Below are 23,820 nucleotides of genomic sequence, written 5' to 3' on the forward strand. Positions count from 1 at the left end.
GACACAGGGATCCTGTCCCAGTGGGAGAGATTTTGATACATACTAGTGAAAAGAAGCAGGAGGAACGCTTCTACATCCAGCCACCTATTGTCACCTTGTGTGACAATGAACCAGTGTTAACTAATGAGTTCCATTTCTCTGCAATGAGAAGTTGTTCGCCACTATTAACAACCCAGCTTGCTGGAGGAGAGCTGTCACTTTGGATTCTGAAGTCCTGTCCTGCCTTAAATTCGAGTGACCCCTAGCTGAGAAACCCTAGTGCTTCACATCCTGCAGCCAGGAAAAGACATTCCTCAGTGTGTTCTCTGAAATGGAGCTCAGACTCTGCAGAAATCTTGCTGGGATTGGTGTTTTTTAAAATGCAGGTTCTTGGACACTGTGGTTTACATTGTGAAAAGGATGTTCAAGCTATTTTCAGAAGCAGCCACCTCACAGCATGTGTCAGAGTGGGTGCAGATGCCATAATCAGTGCTGAGTCAGGGGCCAGGAAAACTGTGAATGAGATAAGGCACCAGGGGCAGATCTGCCCATCCAGAAAACACTTAATCCCTGACAGCCCCTGCTACAGGAGGGGAGCTCTGGGTGGTCCACACCCCTGCACAGCCTGCAGTGTGTTTTAACCTTGATTAAGTATGTATATCAATTCCTACACTTTGGCACTGGCAGCTGCCTGCAAAGCTTACAAGACAATTCTCATTCAGTAAGGAGCTGTGGGCAGTGTGTGAAGGTGAGCCCACTTTAATCACAGGAGATGCCAGTAATGGGTATTGAAACCTAGCACATTACAAGCATACCATAATGTTAATGTCTGCTGGAAGATTACAGCTGAGTTATGGCTGCTCAGTTTAATTTCACTTCTTTAATACTTATGGTTCCAGAAAATACATAGAATAAGTATAGCAAAACTTCTCTGTTTTTTAAGCCATTGAAAAAAATTAGTTTGATAGTTGAACTAAAAGTATAGGTAGCTGAATAGTTAAAATTGTAAAGGTGAAGAAAACTTATAAAAATTATATTTTAATTCAGTGGCAGCCATTAGGGGCTTTGCCCCCTCTTACCTTTGCAGAACCCAGGGGTTTGTCTGGCATGCCCAGGCTGGGGTAGTGGTGGGGTTTATGTGCTGGAAGAGTCTATGGGTTGGTGGCAGGAGCCTCTTGGAGGAGAGGGATAAGCCGTGCCTCCTCTCCATTAGAAGGCACCAGAGATCCACCACGGCGCTCCCATTCCTCAAGCCAGGAAAGCTGGCAGTGGCTGTTGTGCATGACGGGTGACAGAGAGACCACTTCACTCCCCTGAGTTTCTTTTTCTAGTACGAGTGAAAAAATTCCTCAGCATGAGACATGTCTCTTCTTTCTGAGCTGACACAGTAGAAAAGCTCTATTTCTTGAGAAAACTGGGGGATATGTTTCACTGATTTTCTTCCTAAGTGTGCTGTCTTTTTATTGCAGACCAAAGCCCCAGTTCTGGGACACAAAGCTCTCTGTTTCCCATGGAAAATTAATCCTCCTGCTGCACCAAGCAGAATGCGCTTTCCCATTGCCCAGTGGGGAACAGAGTTGCCTGTTTCAGAGGAGCTGTTGCAGATCTGCCTTCTGTCATTTGCTGTTTCTTTCGCCTATTCAATAATTAGACTTTAATATTTCATTTCTGCCGACATACAAGATGCTGAAACTTTCCAGATAATCCACTGTACAGAACAACTCTGGACTACTACTTTTTTAATATTTCCACTACTGATTCCACTAGTTTTACTGGGTTTGTCCTGGATTATAGCTTTTGCTGTAAATAAAATCAGAATAATAATGTTTAGAAAAAAAAATCTAATTACTTGAGATAAAAATTTTCAAGCTTCATGTAAGTCGCTCACATGAAAAGTCAATTAGAAATGATTCTTCATCCAGCAAATTTTAGTCTATTCAGGAAAAGCTCCTTCCCAAATGAAAGACAGAAAACCACAGGTGGATCCTCTAAAAGGTAGAGTTTGGTCTTGGGCTGGGAAGGAAATCTTGGGCATCTCCTGATTCTGGAGCTGTAGACGAATCACTAACAATTCCCTGCAACTTGAACACCTTATCCTACTCACCACAGATGGTTTACCTTAAACCACGTTGTTACTTGGTTTCTGTGTGGTAACTGCTGGATCCCCATCCTTGCTGTAAGGCTGTGCAGGTCATTTCCCAGGACAGGAGCCTGGTGTCCCGATGTGGAACTCACCTGCCCCCAGAGCCCTTGTATGTGTCCTCACCTCAGAGCTGGGTTTGAGGACAGATGTCCCCTGGCCCAAACCAGCTCTGCAGGAACCCAGCCTCTTTCTCCCTCTGCAGTCCATGGGTCTGTATTTCAGACGATCTGAATTGCTTTAGATAGTTTAGGAGAGTCCCAGCTGTGTTTCAGCTTATTGGTTATTCTCTAAGTAGTACATAAAATGGCTAAAATTGGGTAACTGCTCTGACTTCTGCCTGTCCTGGGGCAAGGACTGCTCTTCCTTAAGAGCCCTGGGAGTATAAACCTGCTTCTGGCATTCAGGAATGAGAGGAGAAAAGCCAGTGTCCGGAGAGTATGGACAATGGGGTGGGAAATGTGGTGTCTCTCTTATGGATCCTTTCAGGGGAATGCGAACGGGCAGCGTGACCCCGGCCTTACCTGAGTGACCGAGGCTCCGACGGGACCGCCCTCTGCCAGCTGTCCCCCGAGGCGGGTGCGGGGCTCGATGCACCCGGGCACCGAAGGCGGAGCCCGCATCCCCCTTCCAAAAACAACGGAGGGCAAGGCACGAGGCTTACAGGAGAGAAAGGATAACCCCGCAGCAAGGGGCGGCAGAGGGGTTCGGGCGGTGGGGCCATCAGAGGGAGTGTCGTTCCTGGCCACAGGGCGGGGACAGGGACACGGACAGGGACAGGGACACGGACAGGGACAGGGACACGGACACGGACACGGACACCTTCTGGCGGCGCGGCGGCGTGTCCGTGGCGCGGCCCCACGCGAGTGTCGCCGCAGGCTCCTCCCGCCGCCACCGGGGGCCCGGCCCGGCCGGTTCCTCGGCTCCTCCGTCGCCCCCGGCTCCTCTCCTCCGCAGGCTGGTGCCCCCCGGGCCGACGGCTGCTCGGTCCCTGCGCTCCGCTGCCCCAGGTAGGCGCCTGCCCGGTCCTGCGGGCAGAGCGGGCTCTGATCCGCTGTCCCTGGCGGGGTTGGGCGGGGGGCGAGGGGAGGAGGTCTCCCACTGCTGCCGGCGGACCGGGGAGGAGGTCTCCCACTGCTGCCGGCGGACCGGAGAGGAGGTCTCCCACTGCTGCCGGCGGCTCGGGACGTGCGGGACCCGCAGCGCGTTTGGGCTGGGGGCCGCGGTGCCGGAGACCTGGCTGCGAGGAGAACCGACACCCATAGCTCCACAGGAGACGCCCCGTGCACTGACGGGAAAACTCAGGGCGCGTCCCCTCGTCCTTCCCGAACGCTGTTGTGGCCGCGAGGGAGTTCAGGGTCATCGTTGGTTCCTCTGGGACCGAAGCTCAGGGTGATGTCCCTCCGGGCTGTGTCACCGCCCAGTCCCAGCTCCTCGGCGGAGCAGGATAGTGCAGAGGTGGTGAGAGAAATTGTCTGTGAACATTTGCAGGTAGCCGTCCCCTTCCAGGGTTTCGGCAGCCTCCATCAGGGATGAATCTACCGGTGCTGCCGGTGCCCATCGTTCTGCTGAGCATCCAGCCCTTCCCTCAGTCCTTCCCTGATCCCGATCGCTGCGCTCCCGTCTCCCTCAGAGCACATCCTGCTCGTCGCACGGCTGCAAACCACGCAGATGGCTGCGTTCCTCAGTTTTGCGTGGTGTTTCCCTGAATCTGTTGTGACTGAGGCGTGCTCGGCCATGTGCGGGTGTGCTGCGGACTCGGGGCTGGCAGCCGGGCTTGCCCAGCAGTGCCTTCCCGTAAATCCCCGGGAGAGCTGCGAGGGGAGCTGCTGCCGCTGCTGATGGAACCAGGGTCCGACGGAGCATGCTGTTAGCATGGAAGCACTAGTAAATTTGGCCCCAGGAAAAGTAATGATTTTAATAGTTTTGTGACTCTGCAGCGTGGAACAGTAAAATATTTATCATTTCCATCCCCCGGCTACACTTTGTAAAGGTGCAAATCCTTGTAATTATTACTCAGGCTAGCTTAACTTCAAGGAATATCTGCGCTCCTTCCTCAGAGCTTGTATGTATTGATGTATTTTCAAAAATGAACTTGGCTCCAAACTGCTGAGCAAGGAAGTTTCCTTGGGAACCTGTGATACAGAAACCTGATTTATGGCTGTTGCATCTGCAGGTCTATTTTTAGTCTGAAGAGTAAATTTTGGGGCTCAAAAAGAGTTACTGCTGTGGCTTTGTTTGAAATTGAAGGCTCTATCTGCTTCTGACAGAAGCACTGATGGGAATTGTAAACTTTTGCTGCTTCATTTGTTTTATTGCTGGATCTTGTTTCAGTTCTGAGATGGGAAATTAAGATTTTGTTTTGATTAGCTGGAGAAAAGGAGCTGGTGGGGTAACTCATTGTATCCCGTGACAGTCCCAGTTCCCCGTAATTCTCTTTTCTCCAACATTTTTCTTATGATTCCTCCTTTTTCTGTTTCAGTACCATAATTTTTTTAATTTATAGAAGTGGAGTTAGTTAGTCGGCATCTCCAAAGTGTAGATCTGAGAAAATGTTCAGTGAATGTACGAATGCCCTGGAGAATGCTCTGGGCTGGACCCAGTCCAGATCTTGCTGCACTGGTACTCCCTCATTTTGTTCTTTTAAGGGTTTGTACTTGAAACAAAGAATAAAGTTGTCACAGGGATGTCAGTATCAAAAACAAGCACATAAAGGAGCATTGCATGTAAACGCTGAAAAATTATAGTGGCTGCTGTACCTTACAGAGAGTGTTCAGGCTCTCTCAAGTGTCAGTAAACTCTACAGAGTTCTACACTTCAGTATTCCCATACATGTCAGGAGAGACTGGAAAATTTCTGTGATCCCTGCTAATGACCAGACCTGTCTCTTTGCAGTGGGAGAGGAAATCCAGTCACTGCAGCCAGCATCAAGCCAGAAATCAGGTTTGCTGTTCTGTTCATCGTTCATATCCAAAAAAAAAAAAAAATCTGAAGAACCTGAGTGGAAACTATACCCTGATTTTACTTGGAATCTTTTCATTAAAAATACCAGAATGGTATGATTTTTTTCCCAAATGAAAGACTTGTGTAACAGTTTAAATCAAAAGGTTGACATTTTGAGTTTCTTCTTCCATAGCTTTTACCCTTCAACATGGCCTCATTAGTCAAAAGTGGCTTTTGGGTTTATCTAGCCAAGTCAGTATGTCCATTTATTTTCGATATTGGCCTCACTACAATTAGTCATCTCTGAAGCTACAAAATACAGGCTGGATGATACAGAAAACATCAGCCAGATCCTTAGATCTTTGGGTCTGCTGGTTTGTTCCTACCCTTCCTGAAGCGGGCAGCAGTCCTGATCTGAGTTACAAGGTTATGGTGTTACTGGCTTCTGTAGTGAGCTCCATTGCAATGTGCTTTTTCCTGACAGTCAGTCTTGTCCTCAGAGCAGAGAACCTCCAGTGAGACATTTGTAGGCTGTAAATGATGAACTTTTGCTTCCTGCCTTCTGCAGGATGCGTCAGCAGGACATTGCCAAGGTCTGACAGAACTGACCCACAGTGGAACTGTCCCAGAGGCTTCGAGTGTGGGAGCAGAACCCAGAGGAGCAGAGGGTGCTGAGCCTGGGCTGAGCACACCATGGGGGCAAACACCTCCAGCAAGTCACCACCCTTTGATGGGAATGAGGATGGTAAGAACCTTTCCTGTTGTTGTCTGGGGCTGCGGAGTTCTCTGGTGCAGACTGACTGTGAGGGTGGTAGCCAGCACCTGTGCTGAGGCTGCCAGTGCCTGGGTGTCCCAGGTCAGCAGAGGTGTGTGCAGGTCAGCAGTAGCAGCAGTCGCGTGCCCGTGGTCCCTGCAGAGCTGCGGTCTGGCGTTGGGGTCCCTTTTGCCTCCACTCCCAGCAGCTCTGAAAGCAAAACTGTCAGCAGAGTTTTGGTGTTGAGGAGTCCCTGGGACCCTGCCAGGCACTCGAAGGCAGGGACGGAACGCTGCAGCTCTGGAGGCTGGAGAGGTCTATTCTGGAGGTCCCAGTGCAGGGAGGAGTGCTAGGAAGTATGGTGGGGAAGTGACTGGAGCGATGGATGTTCCCATGGGTGTCCTTGGTGGCTGCCCAGCTGGGCAGGACTGCCCGCAGGCACTGGGAGGCCAAGCCTGCAGATTGGCTGGAAAAGGGGTTGGAAAACTACTGCTGGGAGCAGTATTGGAGGCCAGGGTCGCTGTGCTGCCAAGATTACAGAGACAGTCATTAAAAGATTGCTCCATAAATATATCTGCTGTTGCATGAGTCAGCTTGCTGACTGCCATATGGGCTTTCACCTAGGTACAACAACAATATGCATATGTAGATAAACACAAATACATAGTGATGAACACAAATACATAGTAATAAACATAAAACATACGAAGAGCTGGATGCCCCATCAGCTGCTGTTCCAGTGTGCCATGTGGTGCTGCTGCCAGTCTGCAGCTGCTCAGCAAAACCAGCTTCAGTTTCCAAATTATTAATGCAACTGCTTACAGTTTTTCTTTGGTTTTCACATTTTTTCCATTTCTGTAGTGCAAAAGAAATCTGTGCTGTGAAATTTTCCTGAAGGTTTTATTCCTGGTGCATCTAAATGCTCAGTATTGGCATTTCTCATAAGCAACCATTTATGCTTGCTTGGGCTAATGAGCAGTTCTGTTCCTGACCACCTTCCTGAGGGTGGTGTAGGATTTTCCTGGGAGTGGCTGGTCTCTGCTGGGTCTCTCTCTGGGTTCAGTGCTCATACAGCACCAGCTTCTGTGACTGAGAAACATAATGCCAGGAAAGGCCCTGTTCTGACCGTGTTGGGTGGTTCACTGTCAGTTTGTTAGGTTTCAGTGGGCTCAGGGCCACTCCTGCAATCTGACATAGTGTGCAGACTACTGCAGTTCTGTTTCCATGGCCCTGCACAAATTTAAAAAGTGGTAGTGCATTTTTTTCTCTAATAAGTCATGTTTTAATATACTGAGGGGAGAGAAACCCAGCTGAAACAGAGATGTCCCCTAGGGAATTTTCCATTATCTTGCAAATTGGTGACCAAAGGCTATATTACCTTAGATGTCACAATCTTGTCCTCATTCTGATTTCAATTAAAATTGTAATTAATTAAGAGCTTCTGGGTACAGTAGGAAACAAACACTGTTCCATGGCATGGGCAGGTCTTTCCCCCAGGCAGCAGGTGGTGGGCACGGATCCCATCTCTGCAGCTGTGCCACAGGGACTCTTTTCCTTTGGGACCCATGAGCGTCAGTGGAACAGCATGAATTGTGTAAGTGCTCCAGTGCCAGTCCTAGCAATTATTGCCTATTTTCCCAAATTGCTGTTGCTATAATTTCACTATTTTTTGTAGCACCACAATTTCTGTTTGAACTTCTTGAAGGGCTCCCTTTACCTTCAGCTGAAGTGGGGTGACAGGATTATTTTTCTCTCAGCATTTCCTCTGAGCAGACAGTTGTGGATAATAAGCAAGTGAAATGAAATAGAATAACCACACAAAAGATTCAAGGCTACAAGGTGATCTGATTCCCAGTGTAGTCAAGATGAGACCATACAGGAGGCCAAATTTTGTTTGTGCTGCTCCCAGGCAGAAGGGTGTGGGAAGTGTCCCAGGGAATGGCAGCTAGATGTTCCCCCAGCTGGCCAAGTTTGCTGCAAGGTAAAGAAGAAATAGGTAGTAGGCAAGGACAGTGGCGGGCTGAGAAGGACACACATCAGTCTGTGGGCCTTTGCCAGTGTCCTCTGCAGCCCACCAGCAGCTGTTCTGGTTAAATCACCCTTGGACCAAGCAGAGCATCAGCTTTGTCCAAGGGTGGACCATCACCTCATCTTTGCTTGCAGGTGATAAGCATCTTCACTCTCCCTTTTTATTCTGCAGGTATCCACCACCCTTTCTCCCAGATGGTCTCATGGGTAAACAGATCTGTTTAAACTCAATCAGCAGCTTCTATTTACTTTGATATTTACAACTGTTCCAGGTTTGAGAAGGGACATCTGTGCCTAAAAGCTTGCATTCCTTCCAAGTGCTGTAACTGGTCACTGTCACCTTTGCTATGATTAGACTGTGCCATCATACCTGCAAAGGTAATGGCAATATCTCCACATGATATAAGGGTTTTATGGAGTCAGCTTTGCATTTGGTCTCAGCAGGAGCAAGGTGAGGCTAATATCTCTAACAGACAGTGCAGGAGGGCAGAGTGAGAATGTTCACTTGGTGATCTCCTGATCACCATTGACAGAGGCTGACCTAAGGAATTTGCCTTTGAGGCTGAACCATAGAGAAAAAAAGCCCTGTTAAACACACCAAGTTTAAACAAAACCCAAATCTTCAAAAGGAACAGAATATTTCTGGGGTATCCCTCATTTTTCTCAGCTCATACGGATAAAAAGTAGAAATAACATGATATCGTCAAATGTTTGCTCAGCCATTTAATATTGAAATGTTGCTCTTTCTTGCAGTTACCTTTGACCATTTTGAGATTTTACGAGCTATTGGGAAGGGCAGCTTTGGAAAAGTGAGTGTTTTGGAAACTAATCACCCTGTGAGCAGCTGGAGATGTAACTGGGTGGAAATAGATGAGTTGAAGGCTCACATGAGAGTACAGAACCAAAGCCCATGAACTATCAGTGAGCCTTGACCTTTAATTCCTGGTAATCACATAGGAATCAGAGCCCAAATCTTTATCCATTCTATAGCCATAAATCAAAACCCAGTAGCCCTTAAACAAAGCCGAAGATTACCTGTGAACTGAGTAACACTTCTCAGGAAAGTGAGGATCAGTTGCTGGTCCCAGTGTTTGACCTGTAGTTCTGTGGTGGAGGGGGCTCTTCCCAACAGGAACTAGTGTGGGAGGAATGGACACGATGGTTAGTGAATGACATTAAATGAAATGTTGACTTCTCTGTGATTCCCTGTCTCCCTTGTTATGATGATAAATTCCTTCCTCTCATATTCCCCCAACAATTTCTCTTTGGGTGAAATTCCAGAGAGATTCCCAGGCAGTGTCCAGTGTTGCAGTATTGGTGGATAGAGCTGTGCCCTGGCAGTGTCAGCACTGCCAAAGATGCTAGAAAACACTCATGTCACTGGGTTTCACCTACCCAAATTTGCTGACAAATCCTCTCTGTTTTATCCCCTGATTGCTCTCTTAGGTCTGTGCGGTGCAAAAGACTGACACCAAAAAGATGTACGCCATGAAATACATGAACAAACAGAAGTGTGTGGAGCGTAATGAAGTGAGAAATGTTTTCAAGGAGCTGCAGATTATGCAGGGCCTGGAACACCCTTTCTTGGTTAATTTATGGTAAGAGGTGGTGCCTTGGCTCACTGGTTGAGTCAATTACAGACACTTTTGAGATCAGATCCTCCTCATCTGCTTCAAGCCTGTCTTGGGAGCAACTGGTGTGTTCCACTGACTGGGGCTCTTGTTTCAGTGGAATCCTGTTTAGTTAAGCAGTTATCTCTTCTGTCCCCTTGGACAGCACAAGAGAGTTTATTCATGTGTCCCTTTGCAGTGTCCCCCAGGCAGGTATTGGCTATCACCATAACCCCACCTGTATTTAAAGGAGCTCTTTGCAATCATCAGCAACTTCTGGCAGCATGGGATTAATGGCCAGGCAGGGCTCTTTGTTGGTTGTCCCTTGACATTTCTTTCTTCTTAATTTTATTAGGACACCAGTAGCATTCCAAGGGGTGTGAGCTGTCATATTATATGATAAAGTGGCCAATATCCTGTAGTTTCAGTATTCCTCTAGGGTCATGGGTAATTACATTTATTGGAAATTGGATTTATTTTTAGAATAAAGTAGAAATTATCAATGCTAAACACACACACACAAAAAAAAAAGTCTGCAAGACATTGAAGATCAAAAATCTTTGAATAATTCTTCCTTTTTGAAATCTTCTGTAACCTGAGTGCAGTTCAGTGAATCCTTGGTATTTTGCTGCTGTTGCCATTTAGAGTGGTTTTTATAGGGGTATGAATGGTAAAGGTGCAGCTATACCTCCCACATAATATCTCCAAACTTTTCTTTCCTACTTGAACACAAAGCTCCAGGCAAAGCTGACTCAGCAGCTGAAAGCTGACCGGTGTGTCTATGTAGAGATCTGTACGGAGCAAACCATCCAAGTGTCCCTGCCTCTGTTCTTGCCATGCCATCCTTGGCTTCAGGATGCCTTTAGCATTCCTGTGTCTTTCCTGCACTCTGGGTGACACAAGCTTTGTGTGGAGCAGTGGTCTGGCTGGTGGTGCTGGTCATCACATCAAGCAGTCAGTGTGTTGATAAGGAAGAGTCCATGAGGAAAGGGCTCATAGCTGCTTGTCACCCCTCTCAGAGAGACACAGTCCATCAAATGAGATCTCTTATGGAGGACCAGCAGAGACCAGTGCACCCCTGTTGTGCTGAGCACAGGGGGTCACAGGCGCCTGACAGAGGGACCTCCAGTGCTGGGGTCAGCTCCAGGCTCCTCTGCGTTGCTCCTGTAGTCACTTCCTGTTGGTGCTTGGAGAAGGCAGAATGCCCACCCTGAGCTGTTCGTACGATCTGCTCTGAATCTGTTATGGATCTGAGACTAAATTATGGTTGTCACAAGTGTGAAAACAGTGGGAAATGGAACATGGAAAGGTCATGAAATTTGGAGTGAAAAATTCCAAGAAAATATGAGTATTCCCAGAGGTACCACATGTTCCTTTATTGCCTGTCATTTTTCAATGCTTCTGTCCTTGAACCATGTGTGTGCTGTTCTAGGTACTCATTCCAGGATGAAGAGGATATGTTCATGGTGGTCGACCTGCTGCTTGGAGGGGACCTGCGCTACCATCTCCAACAAAATGTGCGGTTCCAAGAGGGGACTGTGAAACTCTTCATCTGTGAGCTGGTGCTGGCCCTTGACTACTTGCAGAGCAGGCACATCATCCACAGGTCAGCCAGGGCACAGGCTGTGCTGTGGGCAGGCTTGTTCCTCCTTGATACGAAACAACAAATCAAAGCTTAAGTGATAAACAACATATTCTCCCATGTGTATTTGTTTTTATGTGAAACACAAGGCTTCCCCCAGAAAAGTATTTTATATACAGTAGAGACAGGGTAGCTGTGAAATAGCATATTTGATTGCCCACTGATCCTGCAAAAAATTGTCTCGGATAGGTTTTAATTAGCTGTAACTCATTCATATCCATCCTCATCCAGGGAGAGTAGGTGTCAGCACTCAGAACTCCTGTGTTCATCCTTGAAGGTGTCTCCCTTTGCCCCCCTCTGTATTGCACCAAAATATGAGGACTGGGCCCAAACACAACTTTTTCCTGTATGAGGTAAATCCCTTTTCAGAAGTGCTGAGAGTTTCTTTTTGGCTACCATAATTTCTCATGGCCTGTGGAAAAAAATGCATGAGATCTGTCCATACCTTTGAAGGCCTGCAGAATAGCAGAGGAGGCAGAGGGTTCCCTGTCTGGGGAGCAGGGTTTGGCTGTGGATGGATAAACACGTGGCTCATCTGCTGGTGTCATGGGCAGCGCAGAGCTCAGGGACCCAAACATTTAACCAAGTTAGCTGCCGTCAGGGAGGGTCTATGAGAATCAGTAACTGCAGGGAGAAGGTCACGTCATTTAGAAATACCCCTCCAGATGAGCATTCTTGTGCAGTATAAGAATTAAGCATGGAAAGTGTAAAATTGAAATGGTCTTGGTTGTTAGTGGGGAAGGCACACACTGGTGAGGAGCTGGTGAGGGTGAGTGTCTGTTCCTGTCCGCAGTGTCCAGCTGCCATGTCCAGTGTGAGGGCAGAATGACCCCTTGCCTGTCCCTGCAGCCACAAGAGCCCGGAGCAGTTCTGCTCTGCTGCAGTCGGGGCCAGGCTCGGGGGACAGCTCCCACCTCCTCGGGGACCCCTCTTTCATACTGCTTCTTTTGTGCTTTGCTACATGGATCTTTGCTCCAGTGTGAATAGGAGTGGGAGAAACTGCAGGTGAGCTTGCAGTGTGCTTTTCACACAGCTGCATGTGTTTAAGGTAAATCAAGTACAACAAAACATGTAAGGCAGGCTGTAAAATTTGCAAGTTATTTAATTAAAACTGTAATGCAAGTTGTTTAATTAACATGGTAACCCAGTGGGATAGTATTTGATTGATAAAGTGATTCAGCTGAGGCAATTACACTGCAACAACTGTAATTGGGAACATCAGCAGACAAGGGAGCAATGGCTTTGTTTGGCTGAACAAAGTTGTGCAGAGACAGCAAACTCAGACTGTAATTATTTCCCACCTAGATGTAAAAGAAAGAGAAATACTAATATCTTTTAGCTTAGGAAATTATATAACCAGCTTATAAAAAAGAAATATACAAATGAACAATAACCAGAATTATGTCTGTTATTTGCATCCTGAGAATGACCTTACTGTGCTGGTGTAATTTCAGAAGCTGTATGCCAGACTGAGGAAGATGAGAAACAGCCACACTAGAAATTAAAAAGTATTAACTTTTTTAAAAAAATGGAAACAGTTCCACTGTGCTTAGGGGGAAAACCAGCTGCTTACCTGACACTGCCCTGTGCTCTGCTAATGATGCCTGTCCCTATACTCACTTGTATGATGGGATGGCACCAGGAAGGGAACCAGTGTTTATAACCCACTGGAAGTTGTTTGGGTAACAAGATGCCAGAAAACTGTAAGCTATTAAATGACAATTAGCTATACTGTGGGGCTTGGAGAACTCAAATTGTATCCTAATGATTGAATTTTTAAAGATAAAATCCTAAACTTGTTCATTTCTTCACTTGTTGCTCCCAGGCCTGGTGGGGGGCACCAGTTGGCACAGGGTGCCTGCCTCCTGGCTGGGACCTTTTCTCTGGGGCATCAGCTGGCCAGGTGCTCAATGGGGACTGGTGTAATGAGCTCATTAAAGCCAGGTAATGGCTTGTAAAGTCACTCAGGTGGACACTGTGGCAGTATCAGGTGTACGTTTTCTCCCTTCAGTTAAAAGTGTTTCCTTACAGCATTGCTATAGGAATTATTTTGTGGGGTGCTTTTACTTAGGAATAAAAGCTGTGGGTAACCTGTTTGTATCTAGAACAAAGATGTTAAAATATTTTGTACTGGGGACCCCTTCTCATACAGTATTGAAATAGATTGAAAAGTAACATGAGGAAAACAACAAAAAGATTCTAACTTAACTGTGGGTGGTCTTAGCTGAGTGCTGCTCACCCAAACCCTCTGCTGCTGGTGCGGATTGATTGATTGATTGATTGATTGACACTCTCTGACGCCCGAATCAAACGGGAACATCGGAGCTGAGGAGCCCGAGGCTCTGAGGGTGCAGTGATCTTTATTCTGGTCTCTGCCAGTGTCCCAGAGCTGGCTTTCCTGCGATGCCAGCAGCCGTGTTCTCTGTCCCTTCTCTAGGCTAATGGCTGTCTCTCCTCTGCTTTGTTTCTCAGAGATATCAAGCCCGACAACATTTTACTGGATGAGCATGGTAAGTGCCAGATGCTCTGTGGTCATGCACATGTAGAGAAGCAGTCGGAGACAGGAGACAAGCTGCAGTCTCAGTGCTTGCCATCCTTTGGTATCCCTCAGCCCAGCTGGGAGCAGGATCATCCCATCCTTTTGTGCTCCACTTGCTGTTTCTTGCTTTTTGAGGAGCAGTGTCTTGTACCTTCATGGCACTGGGCACCCTGTGATGCTCTGGTGTTTCTGGGGTTGCCTTGGTGTTTTAGCCAACACTTCCTTTGGCTGACTGACTTGATGGTGTCCCTACAAGGCACTGGCGGGGACCATATGTTTGGTGCTGCTTGGGGTCAGTAGCCCAGAACACCCGATTTTAACATTTTCTTGGTTCTTGTTTAAAACTTACTGAAAATGCATCATTTGAAGGGCAATGTTTATGTCACTGCAGGGTTTGTGCACAAAGAGAATTAATTATGGTGCAATGTATAAGCCTTGGTCACGTATTTTTTTTTCCTTGAACACTTGGCTTGGGGAGGGAGTTCTGAAGAGGATTAGGGGCTAAGTACATTATAAATGTTGCTATTGGTTTTTCTATAGTTTTCTTAGGCAAAACTCTTGACTATATTCTTGCATGGCTCTTTAGTCACATTTTTTTCCTGGAAAAAATCTCACAGTGAAGAGTTGTCTGATATTTATTAATTTGTAATCATTAGAGAAACACTTTTTTAGCTCATATTTTTTTAAAAAGCCAAATACTGTCCTGTTGTAAGAAATCTTAATTAGCAGCTAGAGCAAGGTGCTTGAAGAGAAAAAGTCAGTGCAGGAAGGAGGCATACCTGCATTGGTTATGACTTCGGAGGCTGTAGCAGAGATGCTGCAGCTCCCAAGGGAGGCACTGCCTGGCTCTGTGACAGAGTGTGTGTGACCAAGGTTGCCTGGCAGCACCGAGCCCAGACTCGGTCTGTCTGCATATGACCTCTCAGTTCAGAACACTGGTTGATTATTTATTTAGGAGCTGGCAGCAAAGTGGCTTTGCCTTCAGTGCTGGAGCCCCTGTCCTGCCTTGCTTCGTCTTTCTCCAGCTGCTGCCCCCTGCACAGACCGTGGAGAGCCCCATCCCCCCTGAAGTGCTGGGACCTGGCACTGCCGGGGCTCCACGCTGCCCACCTTGTGTGGGACTGCTTCTGGTCAGCCCTTGCTGCTGGATGCTTTGGGGACCCTTCACCTTTCTCCCCAAACTCTGTGCACTCAGACTGGGATGATACAACTTCCTGAGAGGAGCTGGGATCACCATGGCCATGGGAATGTAGGTCAGCACTCCCTGAAGAGAGAAAAAAAGAGGAAAAGGCTCTGTTCATCTCTGCAGCTGCATTCAGCCCAGGAAGACACAACCTACTTACTTTTATAATGATGCTACAATTCAGGGTGAATTTTGACTCTATTCTCTGCACACTGATTTTTTTAACTGTCTCTTGCAGAGGTTTCAGAGTGTTTTTTCTGGGGACATACCTTTGGCTCCAGTGTCCTTTTGTCTGTGACTTGTAGTATTCCTTTTCTTCATCCATGGCAGCAAAGGTTTGTCTTACATTCCAACAAACTTAGAAAAGCTAAGAAAGTTTTGGACACACACAGAGCTCTTTTTTTTTTCCCCAGACTGACCCTAAAATATAGGAAGACTCAAAACAATCATCACTAAATTACTTTTTGGAAAACTTGCATTTTCTGGTTCCCCAGAGGGAAAATAAAGGGATATTTGAAACAAGAGACATCTGCAAGCAGCCTGCAAGCTGAAGTATTTTCTATCAGTTCTCTCACCAGATTTTTTTACCCAGAAACTCCTTTCCATTGAGTATTTTACTGTACATTTCTGATTCAGAGCTATTTCTTGTGTGAAATTAAAGCCAAGCCTGTTACACATTAGCCTCTGTCTTTCAGGACACGTGCACATCACTGATTTCAATATTGCCACGATGCTGACGAAGGACAGCCCTGTCACCACCATCGCTGGCACGAAGCCCTACATGGGTGAGAGCCAATGGCAGCTGCATGTTCTTGCATCTCCATTTTGTGGGCTTGGGTGGACTGCTGTGGTGGGACACAGGTGAAGACATTTTTGGTTAGAGCTGGGACTCTTTTCTTCCTGATCCACATCAAAACATACACAGTTTGAAGTGAGGAGCACCCTGGAGAGGGGATGCAGGGTGGGGACAGGAGTCCCTCCCCAGAAATGCCTCAGTGCAGCTGGGGAATGTGCGTGTCCTACTTCACAGGGGAGGTGAAGAGATACTTAGGCCACCTTATGCCTAGGTCAAGTGAATGTGCTTATTCTGGAGCACATTTACTATGAATGGTAGGCAACTCCTGTGTCAGTAAAAGGAATTTGTTCTTTTTGGGCTTTGGGAGCAGAGAAGCACAGAGAGTTTCAGTGGAGTGGACTGTGAGGCTACTGGGTGGCCCTGGTACAGGAGCATGGAAGCACGGGAAGGGTGGGGGTAGGTGTTCTGTGTTATCCATTTCCACTTGGGGTTGCAGCAAGGCAATATTTTCCCCCTGTGTTTCACAGCACCTGAAATGTTTAGCTCCACAAAACCCACCAGCTACTCCTTTGCCGTGGACTGGTGGTCACTGGGAGTCACTGCCTACGAGCTGCTCAGAACTCGGGTATGTGTGTGGTTCTGCCTTTGGACATGCTGCTGGGAGGGTTAATGCTTTAGAGCAGAGATGAGATGGCCAAGCTGAATTCAAGCTTTGGGACTTACTACAGCAGAGGAAGCAGAGATCACATCTTCACCAGGGTTCTTGTGATCGAGGGTAAAAGCTCAGAGAAGCTGCTGCAATACAGAACAGCATGAATGGTAGGACTGTGCATCACGTTGGTTTTTGACTTGATGGCACTGTTTCTAAAGGCAGGAGCAGAAATTCCGTCATGTGCTCATACTTGATGGCACAGCCGTGGCGAGGTGGTGGCACCTGGGTGGCTGCTCCGCGGGGGAAGGGAAGGGAGGCTTTGAGGTACATCTAGTGCTGGCACACATCAAGCACACTGCATCTGATCTCACTATTTACAGCTACTATTATTTAAACATACTTTTAATGTGCTCCTGCCTTCTTCCCCCCAAAATAAGGTAAAAATCTCTGAATCAAAGCTTTCAAGATGGAAACACTCTGCCATTTTAAGTTCTACCTCCAGGTAAATCAGCAGAATTGTAGAGGGAAAATAAACAGGGAGGTGACTTCACTTGTGCTGTACACTGCAAGTGTCACTCTGTCACTCACTGGCTGTACACTGCCTGTTGATGCAGGAGGAGTCCCTGGGGCTCCTCTGCAATGGCTCACCCGTCCCAGTGACATGGCAGTGGCCACAGGGCAAAAGGGACTGTTACTCTGCATCCTGATGCCCACCAGAGGTTGATGACCCTTCCTCGGACATCCTTTTCTGAGCTGATTTTATTGTTGGAGTATATTTGTCTCCTTTTCACTGGCATTGTCCCCAACATGATTGAAACACGTTTTACAGGGAGTAGCAGGAGTGCTCTAACCACAGCACTATGTGTCACAGCCTTGTAAGATAAAAACACTGACAAGACCAAGCAAATTCTCACTGGCTGATAGCTCTGACTTCTGGGGTTTGCTCCTGCCTGTCCTGCTGTTAAATACCTAGTTATTAGTGTGGTTCTCGCTGACATTTTGGTTTTTTGACTGAGTCGTGGTCACACAGGGAGAGATATCCCACAGGAGGCTGGGGACAGGACAGTGAGACTGTGTGAAGTTTCTGTGCTCTAACCAGATTTCTCAAGAAGTCTGAAAAGCAGATAAATTGATGCTTGTCTTGCGGCGTTTCCCACAGAGGCCGTATCCCATTCGGTCCAACACTTCCACGGCTGAAATGGCTCGCGTGTTCAGGACAGCTGCGGTGATGTACCCGGCGGCGTGGGGCCCGGACACGGTGGCTCTGATCAGGAAGGTGAGGGGCTGGGGGGTGCCTGGTGGGAAGCGCTTGCACATGTCAGGGCCGGGTCGGTGACTTACTTGGAGAGCCTGCCGGGTGATAAATGTCAGCTGCACGAAGGTGAGGGCAGCGAGCAGCACTGCGTCCTGGGCTGGCCGTTGTGGCAGCTGCTGCTGCACCTTCTCTAAGGACATGGCAGCCTTGGCTTCCACAGTTTCCTCTATAGCTTTGCACTCTGGAATTAATTGACTTAGAAGCAGATATTGATATGTGTCAATAAATTTAATCCAAGAAGCACATTTTTTTAATCCTCAAGAAACATTTTCTCCCATTAACAGAAATATTTGCAAGAAATGCTGACACTGTTGAAATCCTTTGATGCCATGTGGTTTATACATCACTGCAATTTTTTTTCAATAAAGCTGTTATAAAAATTGCTTCAAAATCATTACTGGAATAATTTTGATGCTAAAATCCCATTTGAAATGAAGCCATAGCTTCAATAAACAAGGCTATGGCTTAACAGTGGCAACAAAGCTGAACACTTACACCCTGCATAGCAGCCCTGGCAGCAAATTTTAGGGAAGTATGTAAATAGTTTTCTAATTTCAAGTAAGTGTGGACAATGAAGTTTTTTTGTTCCAAACAATATATATAAGTATTCTGTAATTTCTCATGAAATAGATGATCAAACATTTTAACAAAAAGAGGTTGTCAATTCTTTGCTGAAACAGAATCATGGTGTATTTTCCAGGAAGAAAATTGCAGAATATCTCCATTTGTTGAAAATTCAATGAAGCCAGTATTTCATTAAGCCTAACAATAACACAGGAATATTTGCTGCAGATGTCCTCTGTGTTGCTAGCTGGCAGTTTTTTCTGGACCACAGAAGGCTGCAAGTCATGGAGGTTCCCTTGTGAATAAATAATACAATGTCACAATTATTTAAATTTCCCAGTGTTCCTTTGCATCTGGTTTAACAGCCATATGTATTATATATGAAGCCAACTGTGGCTCCTTTCTGGCTCAACCATCCCCTGTGGATTTCTGTTTTTATTACCGGCCCGGGCAGATGTTTGTCCTCGCAGACCCGCAGCACTGGCTGGGCTGGAGTCCAGAGCTCTGCAGAGGGAGCTGGGCACTGGGGACAGTGCTTGCAACTGGCTGCATGCCAGCACGAGCAGGGCTGTGTGGGTCACCTTGTCTATGAATTCCCCAAAGGGTTTGGATCATCTGGTTTGCCTGCTGAATTTTAGGAGTGCAACGTGTCAGGAGTTTATGCAATGTATAATCCTTGAACAGAGACCACTTCAACTTTTCCTTCCACACAAGTAATTCCTACAGCAATGTTAAAAAAATATGAAAATAAGCAGTGTGAAGGCATACTTTCACACTGGAATAAGAATATTATTTTAATAGAGTGAGAAAAGAGGATGTTTTACTGATCCAGTATTAAAAGCAGAACACAAACACCTGAGTGGAACTCCCCATTCCAAACAAATGCTTATTTTAACATTGGACAAATTGTTTAATGCCACTGTACTGCCTCATTGCCTGCTCCTACAATGGAGATAAAAGTAATTCATAAAAATGGGAATAAACAGAGGCAGATCTTGTGAGCCTGTCACATACCCTGGTGAAGAGACTCTGAGCCAGAGCAGGAAAGGCGCTGGTCCAAATGCCAGCAGTGATGTGGGGTCTCTGGCACCATGTGTCCTCAGCCATGCTCCACAGAATGTGTGCCCTGTGGGGATGGTCTCATCTCTTCCATTTAACTCTTGTTGCAGTTGCTCGAGCTGAACCCCGAGAAACGTTTTTCTCAGCTGAAGGACATCCAGTCCTTCCCGTATCTGTCTGACGTGAACTGGGATGCTGTTCTCCAGAAAAGAATAATGCCAGAATTCATTCCCATGGTAAGGCCATTTGAGTGTAAGGGTTCCTCACACCCAGCACTGGGGCATGAGACATTCTGACAAATTTCCACTGAAGCATCAGGTGTCACAAGGGGAAAAGAGAGACCAGGGCAGAGCTGTCTCTTCCCTCAATGTGTAGCAAAGAATAATGGAGGGAGACTGTAGTGTGGGTGCCCCAAAACTAGTATGGTCTGTTTGTAATGTTCCTGGAATTTCTGGCTGCAGAACTGGTGCTACATCCTGCTGGACTGTGCATCTGTGTGGGATGGGCAGTGCCTGTGAACCCTCTCGTGCTGACCCATGCTCTGAGCAGTGCTGTTCCCCACATCCAAAAACATAGTTCACCAGGATGGACTCAGCAGCAGCCTGGAGATCCATCTTATGAGAATTGTTTTCTCCTGCAATGCCTCCCCCAGCAAGCTCATTGTTAATAGTAAATAGCACATACACTACCTTTGTGTTTATGGGTCTTTCTAAATTGAATTAAAAGCACATAAGTAACATAACCCTTATGAAGAATAGTCCAACTACTTCAACTGGTTTTCAGCAGAAGTTGGGCAAAACTATGAATATTTGTTAATTGTATATCCGCCCTTGTTGGTGGGTTTCTCTGTGGTGGGTACAATTCTGAATTGCTTGAAGACCAGTTCCACTGGGTTGTTGTGCTACTCTCAAAAAGGCACAACCCAGCCAGGACACTGTCCTCATCCTCATTGCCACTCCAAAGCAGCTGAAGGGCAGAGTAGAAGCAGGAGTACAAAAGGAGCCACTGCGACACTTGAATATGGCCCGTAGCTGAAGGGACTGATAAAGTATATCAGGAGTGTAGCCACTGCTCTTGGCTGCATGTGCAATTATAAATAGTGCATATTTTTTTTACAAAATTCAGATCCCAGATGCAGTCCAGGTTATAAGAGACTCCTTAAGACAGGCTCTGATCATTTAAGGCCACTTCTCTCTCCCCTCCAGAAAGGCAGACTGAACTGTGACCCAACCTTTGAACTGGAAGAAATGATCCTGGAATCCAAACCTCTTCACAAAAAAAAAAAGCGCTTGGCTAAGGAGAAAGACACAAGCAAAAGCAACTCATCCCAGGTGAGAGCAAACAGGTACAAGCATGGTCAAGGAGGCTTTTCATTTTTCAATGACTGCCATCTATCAAGACCACAGTAAACTGAACAGAATTTTTTTTTTTCCATTGCGACCAACTTTATTCCTAAAACTCTCCCCATCTTCCCTTTGGTGAAGGGCAGAATGTGTATGCACTGTTTTACTGCAAGAGGAGAGCCTTAATGCCATTCTCCCCACTGCAGGGCTAAAGATGCTCTGTGCCTAAACATATTGCCATGTGTCATTGAAACTGTCCTTGGAAAGTTTTCCTGTGTAAATTGTGAATTTATTCCCTATCACTTTTATTTTTCCATTCCAATGTGAAAGGCCAGCCACCTCCAGAAGCACCTGGAAATGCTCCAGAGGAACTTCATTGTTTTCAACAGAGAAAAGTAAGTTTTGATCCAGAGGCAGCAGGAGAAGCACTGGCCCTTGCCAAAGCCTTTGACAGTTTTTGGGGGCCCAGGGCTGGGGGAGCTGGGTGGAGGGGGCTGTGGGGGCCCTGTGTTGGAGGAGCTTGGGGCACTCAGGGCTGAAGGAGCTGTGCAGTGAGTGGCAGCTCAAGCCAGGCAGTGGGGAGCTCCAAGGCAGCTGTACTTCTATGGGGTCTTGGCACTGCCTGGGCTTTCCCTCACAGCTCAATCATCCTTTTCTATCTCCAAGGGTAAGACCCCACCATGACAGCATCCAAGAGACCATGGCAAAAAGTGGAGACCCACACAGGGAGGACAATCAGAACAACAACCTCTGAGAACAGCTCAGCCCCTGCAGGGCACCTCCTCATGGCACTGGGGCTCACCCACCCATGCACCTTCAAGTGTCAGGCCATGGACTTGTCCTCTGCTGCTGGGACCCTGCCAGTAGCCCAGGCACAAGGAGAGCTGGGGCATCCACTCCCTCAGCTTTCCCCCGCCACAGCCAGAGGGTCCTGAGCATGGGGGGAGAGGCTGTGGGGGCTGTCTTGCAACTGGCACCGGTGGTTAGACTCAGATCCTGTTATGTTGCCTTTCCTGGGGGCAGGAATGGGAGCACAAGACAATGGCTAAGACGGTGCCCACCATTTTGGCTTGGCTGGCAGGTGCCATAGCCCTTGGTGTCACCATGCAGGCAGCTGCTGCAGTGTGCCCAGGCTGAGCTGCTGTGCTGAGAGGTGCCCACGGCCATGCCACACCTCAGGGCTCTGCAGAGGTTGGCATTCCCACATGGATGGGCTCATGGCTGGCTGCCCCAGGGGGAAGAGGTGGCTCCCAGATGCAGGGTATTCACCAATGCATTGCGACAAAAGTGGTCTTTGCTTACAGACAGCTCCTGCAAACATCTTGTGAGGGTGGGCACAGGCTCACAAGGCTCACAAGCTCACAAGGAAGGAGATGAGCTCCTTCCTTGGCTGGGAGGAGGCAGCAAAGGTTTCCTGCCCAGTTGGTGCTCTCTCCATGTACCCAGCAGGGCTGGCACGGTGAGTGGCCAGTGTGCATACAGATGTGGACACCAAATGGTAACAACAAGGCGCTGGTGAATCCAGGTGCTTTACCAGTCTAGCCTGAAAAACACATTCACCATCATGTTAAACCACTGCAGCTCACTGAATCTGATGGGGTTTGGCTTCCAAAACCAGAGGGGAATTTGAATGTGTATTTTGAATGTCTCTACCACTGAAATCACACTTGATTTAAGCAGGAACTGTCTTGCTGGTGTGGTCTTTCCAAGACTGAGACTGGCCAAAGCATTGCTACTGTGTTAATGCCAGGCATGATGCTATTATTTAAAGGCTTTGATAGGCCTGAGGTTTCACCTCCTTATGTGACATTTTTCCCATTCTTAGCAATGTAGTGAATGTGTGATGAACTCTTTGCCTTCTGTTGACCCAAAGGCAAATGTCCTCTCCACCTCATGTGTCTGTGAAGTGGCTTGCAGTCGGTGTCCCAGCATCGAGCAGCGCAGTTCATGTCTAAAAACAAGCTTTAGTTTGGTGCCTTCCATGTTCTGGCCCCTCCTGCAGTGGTGGGGGCAGCTGCTCCCCAGCTCCTCAGGCTGCCGGGGTGAGGGGAAGGCTGCAGCCTCACCACCTCCCTCCGCACCACCCTGCCTGTGGAGACAGCCCCTGGGAAAGGCCCCCTCTTCTGCCCAGGGAGCTGTAAAACTGGAGCAGAATTAATTCATCAGTAAGAGAGTGTGGGAGTCCCCAGTGAGTGTCATTGTCATGGGAAAGTCACCTTTCCCTGCTCCATCAGAAGGCACCCCAGCTAATGTCACAGCATGCTTGCTCTACCCTTCCCCAGCCACGCTGGCTTTCGAGGACTCCGTGTCTCTCTGCCTTTGATTCGTCACTGCCAGGAAGGCTATCCAGAGCACTTCCAGCGCTCTCCTTTGATCCTCTGCTCTCTGCCCAGTCCTACAGCAGGTCTGGCGCCAGGCAGCGGCAGGCAGGATTGTGCTGACAGCTGTCCCTGTCTCCTGCACAGCACATCGCCATCGTTGCCTTGCTCTGGTGCAGACAGAGGTTTATAGACTGTAAGTGAATTTATCTGGAATCCCAGCTCTCCTCCTCACTAGGGAAAAAATCTGCTGCTGCAGAAATACCTCTCCTCTGACTGGTCAGAAAAGCCCCAAAACAACTTAAGTACTTAAATGGAAAGAACATTGCATATTTTAAAATTTTAAAATGTAGAAATTTAAAGATTTCTACAACCATGTCTCTATTACCCTCTTCCTCTGTACACAGAGGCACAGTCTCAGCTTAATCTCTACCAGGCAACAGAAAAAAGCCTTAATTTCTTCATGGAAGAACTTCACAAAGCTTGTAAGCACAGCCTTCCCCACCCTGGCACAACTATTATGGCCTGGCTCCTTAAGGATTGCAGCAGAGACAGCTTATCCTGCCCGAGTTGCAGACATGTAAAAAAAAGTATTTCAAGGTCAAATACTAAAGAAGGGAGGAAAATAGTGTTTTTGTTTAGCATAGCTGAAACTGACCCTTAATTTTTGTACTCTTTAAACAACAACCACTTTTTTCTACATGCTTTGCAAGCTTTAAAGGACAGTGCCTCTCATTCTAACAGACAATGCTTGATGGAAGGGGAGCATTTCACTGACAGGAGTCCACAGAAAACAGCCTCCAAGGCTCTCCAGCCAGGATGACCCCAAAGCCATACCCAGGCAGTGCTACATGGAGCTGGTCCCTGTCAACACAGAAGACAGGCACAGCTCTTGCCAGGCAGTCACAGCCCATGGTGGCCAGGCCAAGCTCACAGACTGCAAGGACAAACTGAA

General features: G+C 47.4%; 2 protein-coding genes across 3 annotated transcripts in view; one reads left to right on the forward strand and one right to left on the reverse strand.

The window, feature by feature from the left end:
* PPP2R2B (protein phosphatase 2 regulatory subunit Bbeta) overlaps nt 1-3,497 on the reverse strand; it is a 64,008-nt gene extending 60,511 nt beyond the window's left edge. The window contains exon 1 of the mRNA XM_072935383.1: nt 2,942-3,497. Within this exon, the coding sequence (XP_072791484.1) occupies nt 2,942-3,482 (541 nt within the window). The 5' untranslated portion in view covers nt 3,483-3,497. The remainder of the gene's footprint in view (nt 1-2,941) is intronic.
* STK32A (serine/threonine kinase 32A) lies at nt 602-21,907 on the forward strand. Of its 2 annotated transcripts, XM_032750818.3 has the most exons (13): nt 602-3,129; nt 5,631-5,807; nt 8,598-8,653; nt 9,291-9,442; nt 10,887-11,060; nt 13,569-13,606; nt 15,514-15,603; nt 16,142-16,239; nt 17,426-17,542; nt 19,315-19,440; nt 20,410-20,535; nt 20,878-20,942; nt 21,214-21,907. In XM_032750818.3, exons 2-13 carry the CDS (start codon nt 5,756-5,758, stop codon nt 21,299-21,301), a joined length of 1,182 nt encoding a protein of 393 aa, XP_032606709.3. In that variant the 5' UTR covers nt 602-3,129; nt 5,631-5,755; the 3' UTR covers nt 21,302-21,907. The 2 variants fall into 2 exon arrangements, with proteins under 2 accessions (XP_032606709.3, XP_072791485.1); XM_072935384.1 differs by lacking the exons at nt 602-3,129; nt 8,598-8,653 and having other exon boundaries at nt 5,658-5,807.
* The last annotated feature ends 1,913 nt before the right edge of the window (nt 21,908-23,820 follow it).

The sequence above is a fragment of the Taeniopygia guttata genome, chromosome 13, assembly GCF_048771995.1.
Source record: "Taeniopygia guttata chromosome 13, bTaeGut7.mat, whole genome shotgun sequence".
In the NCBI taxonomy this organism is placed as follows: domain Eukaryota; kingdom Metazoa; phylum Chordata; class Aves; order Passeriformes; family Estrildidae; genus Taeniopygia; species Taeniopygia guttata.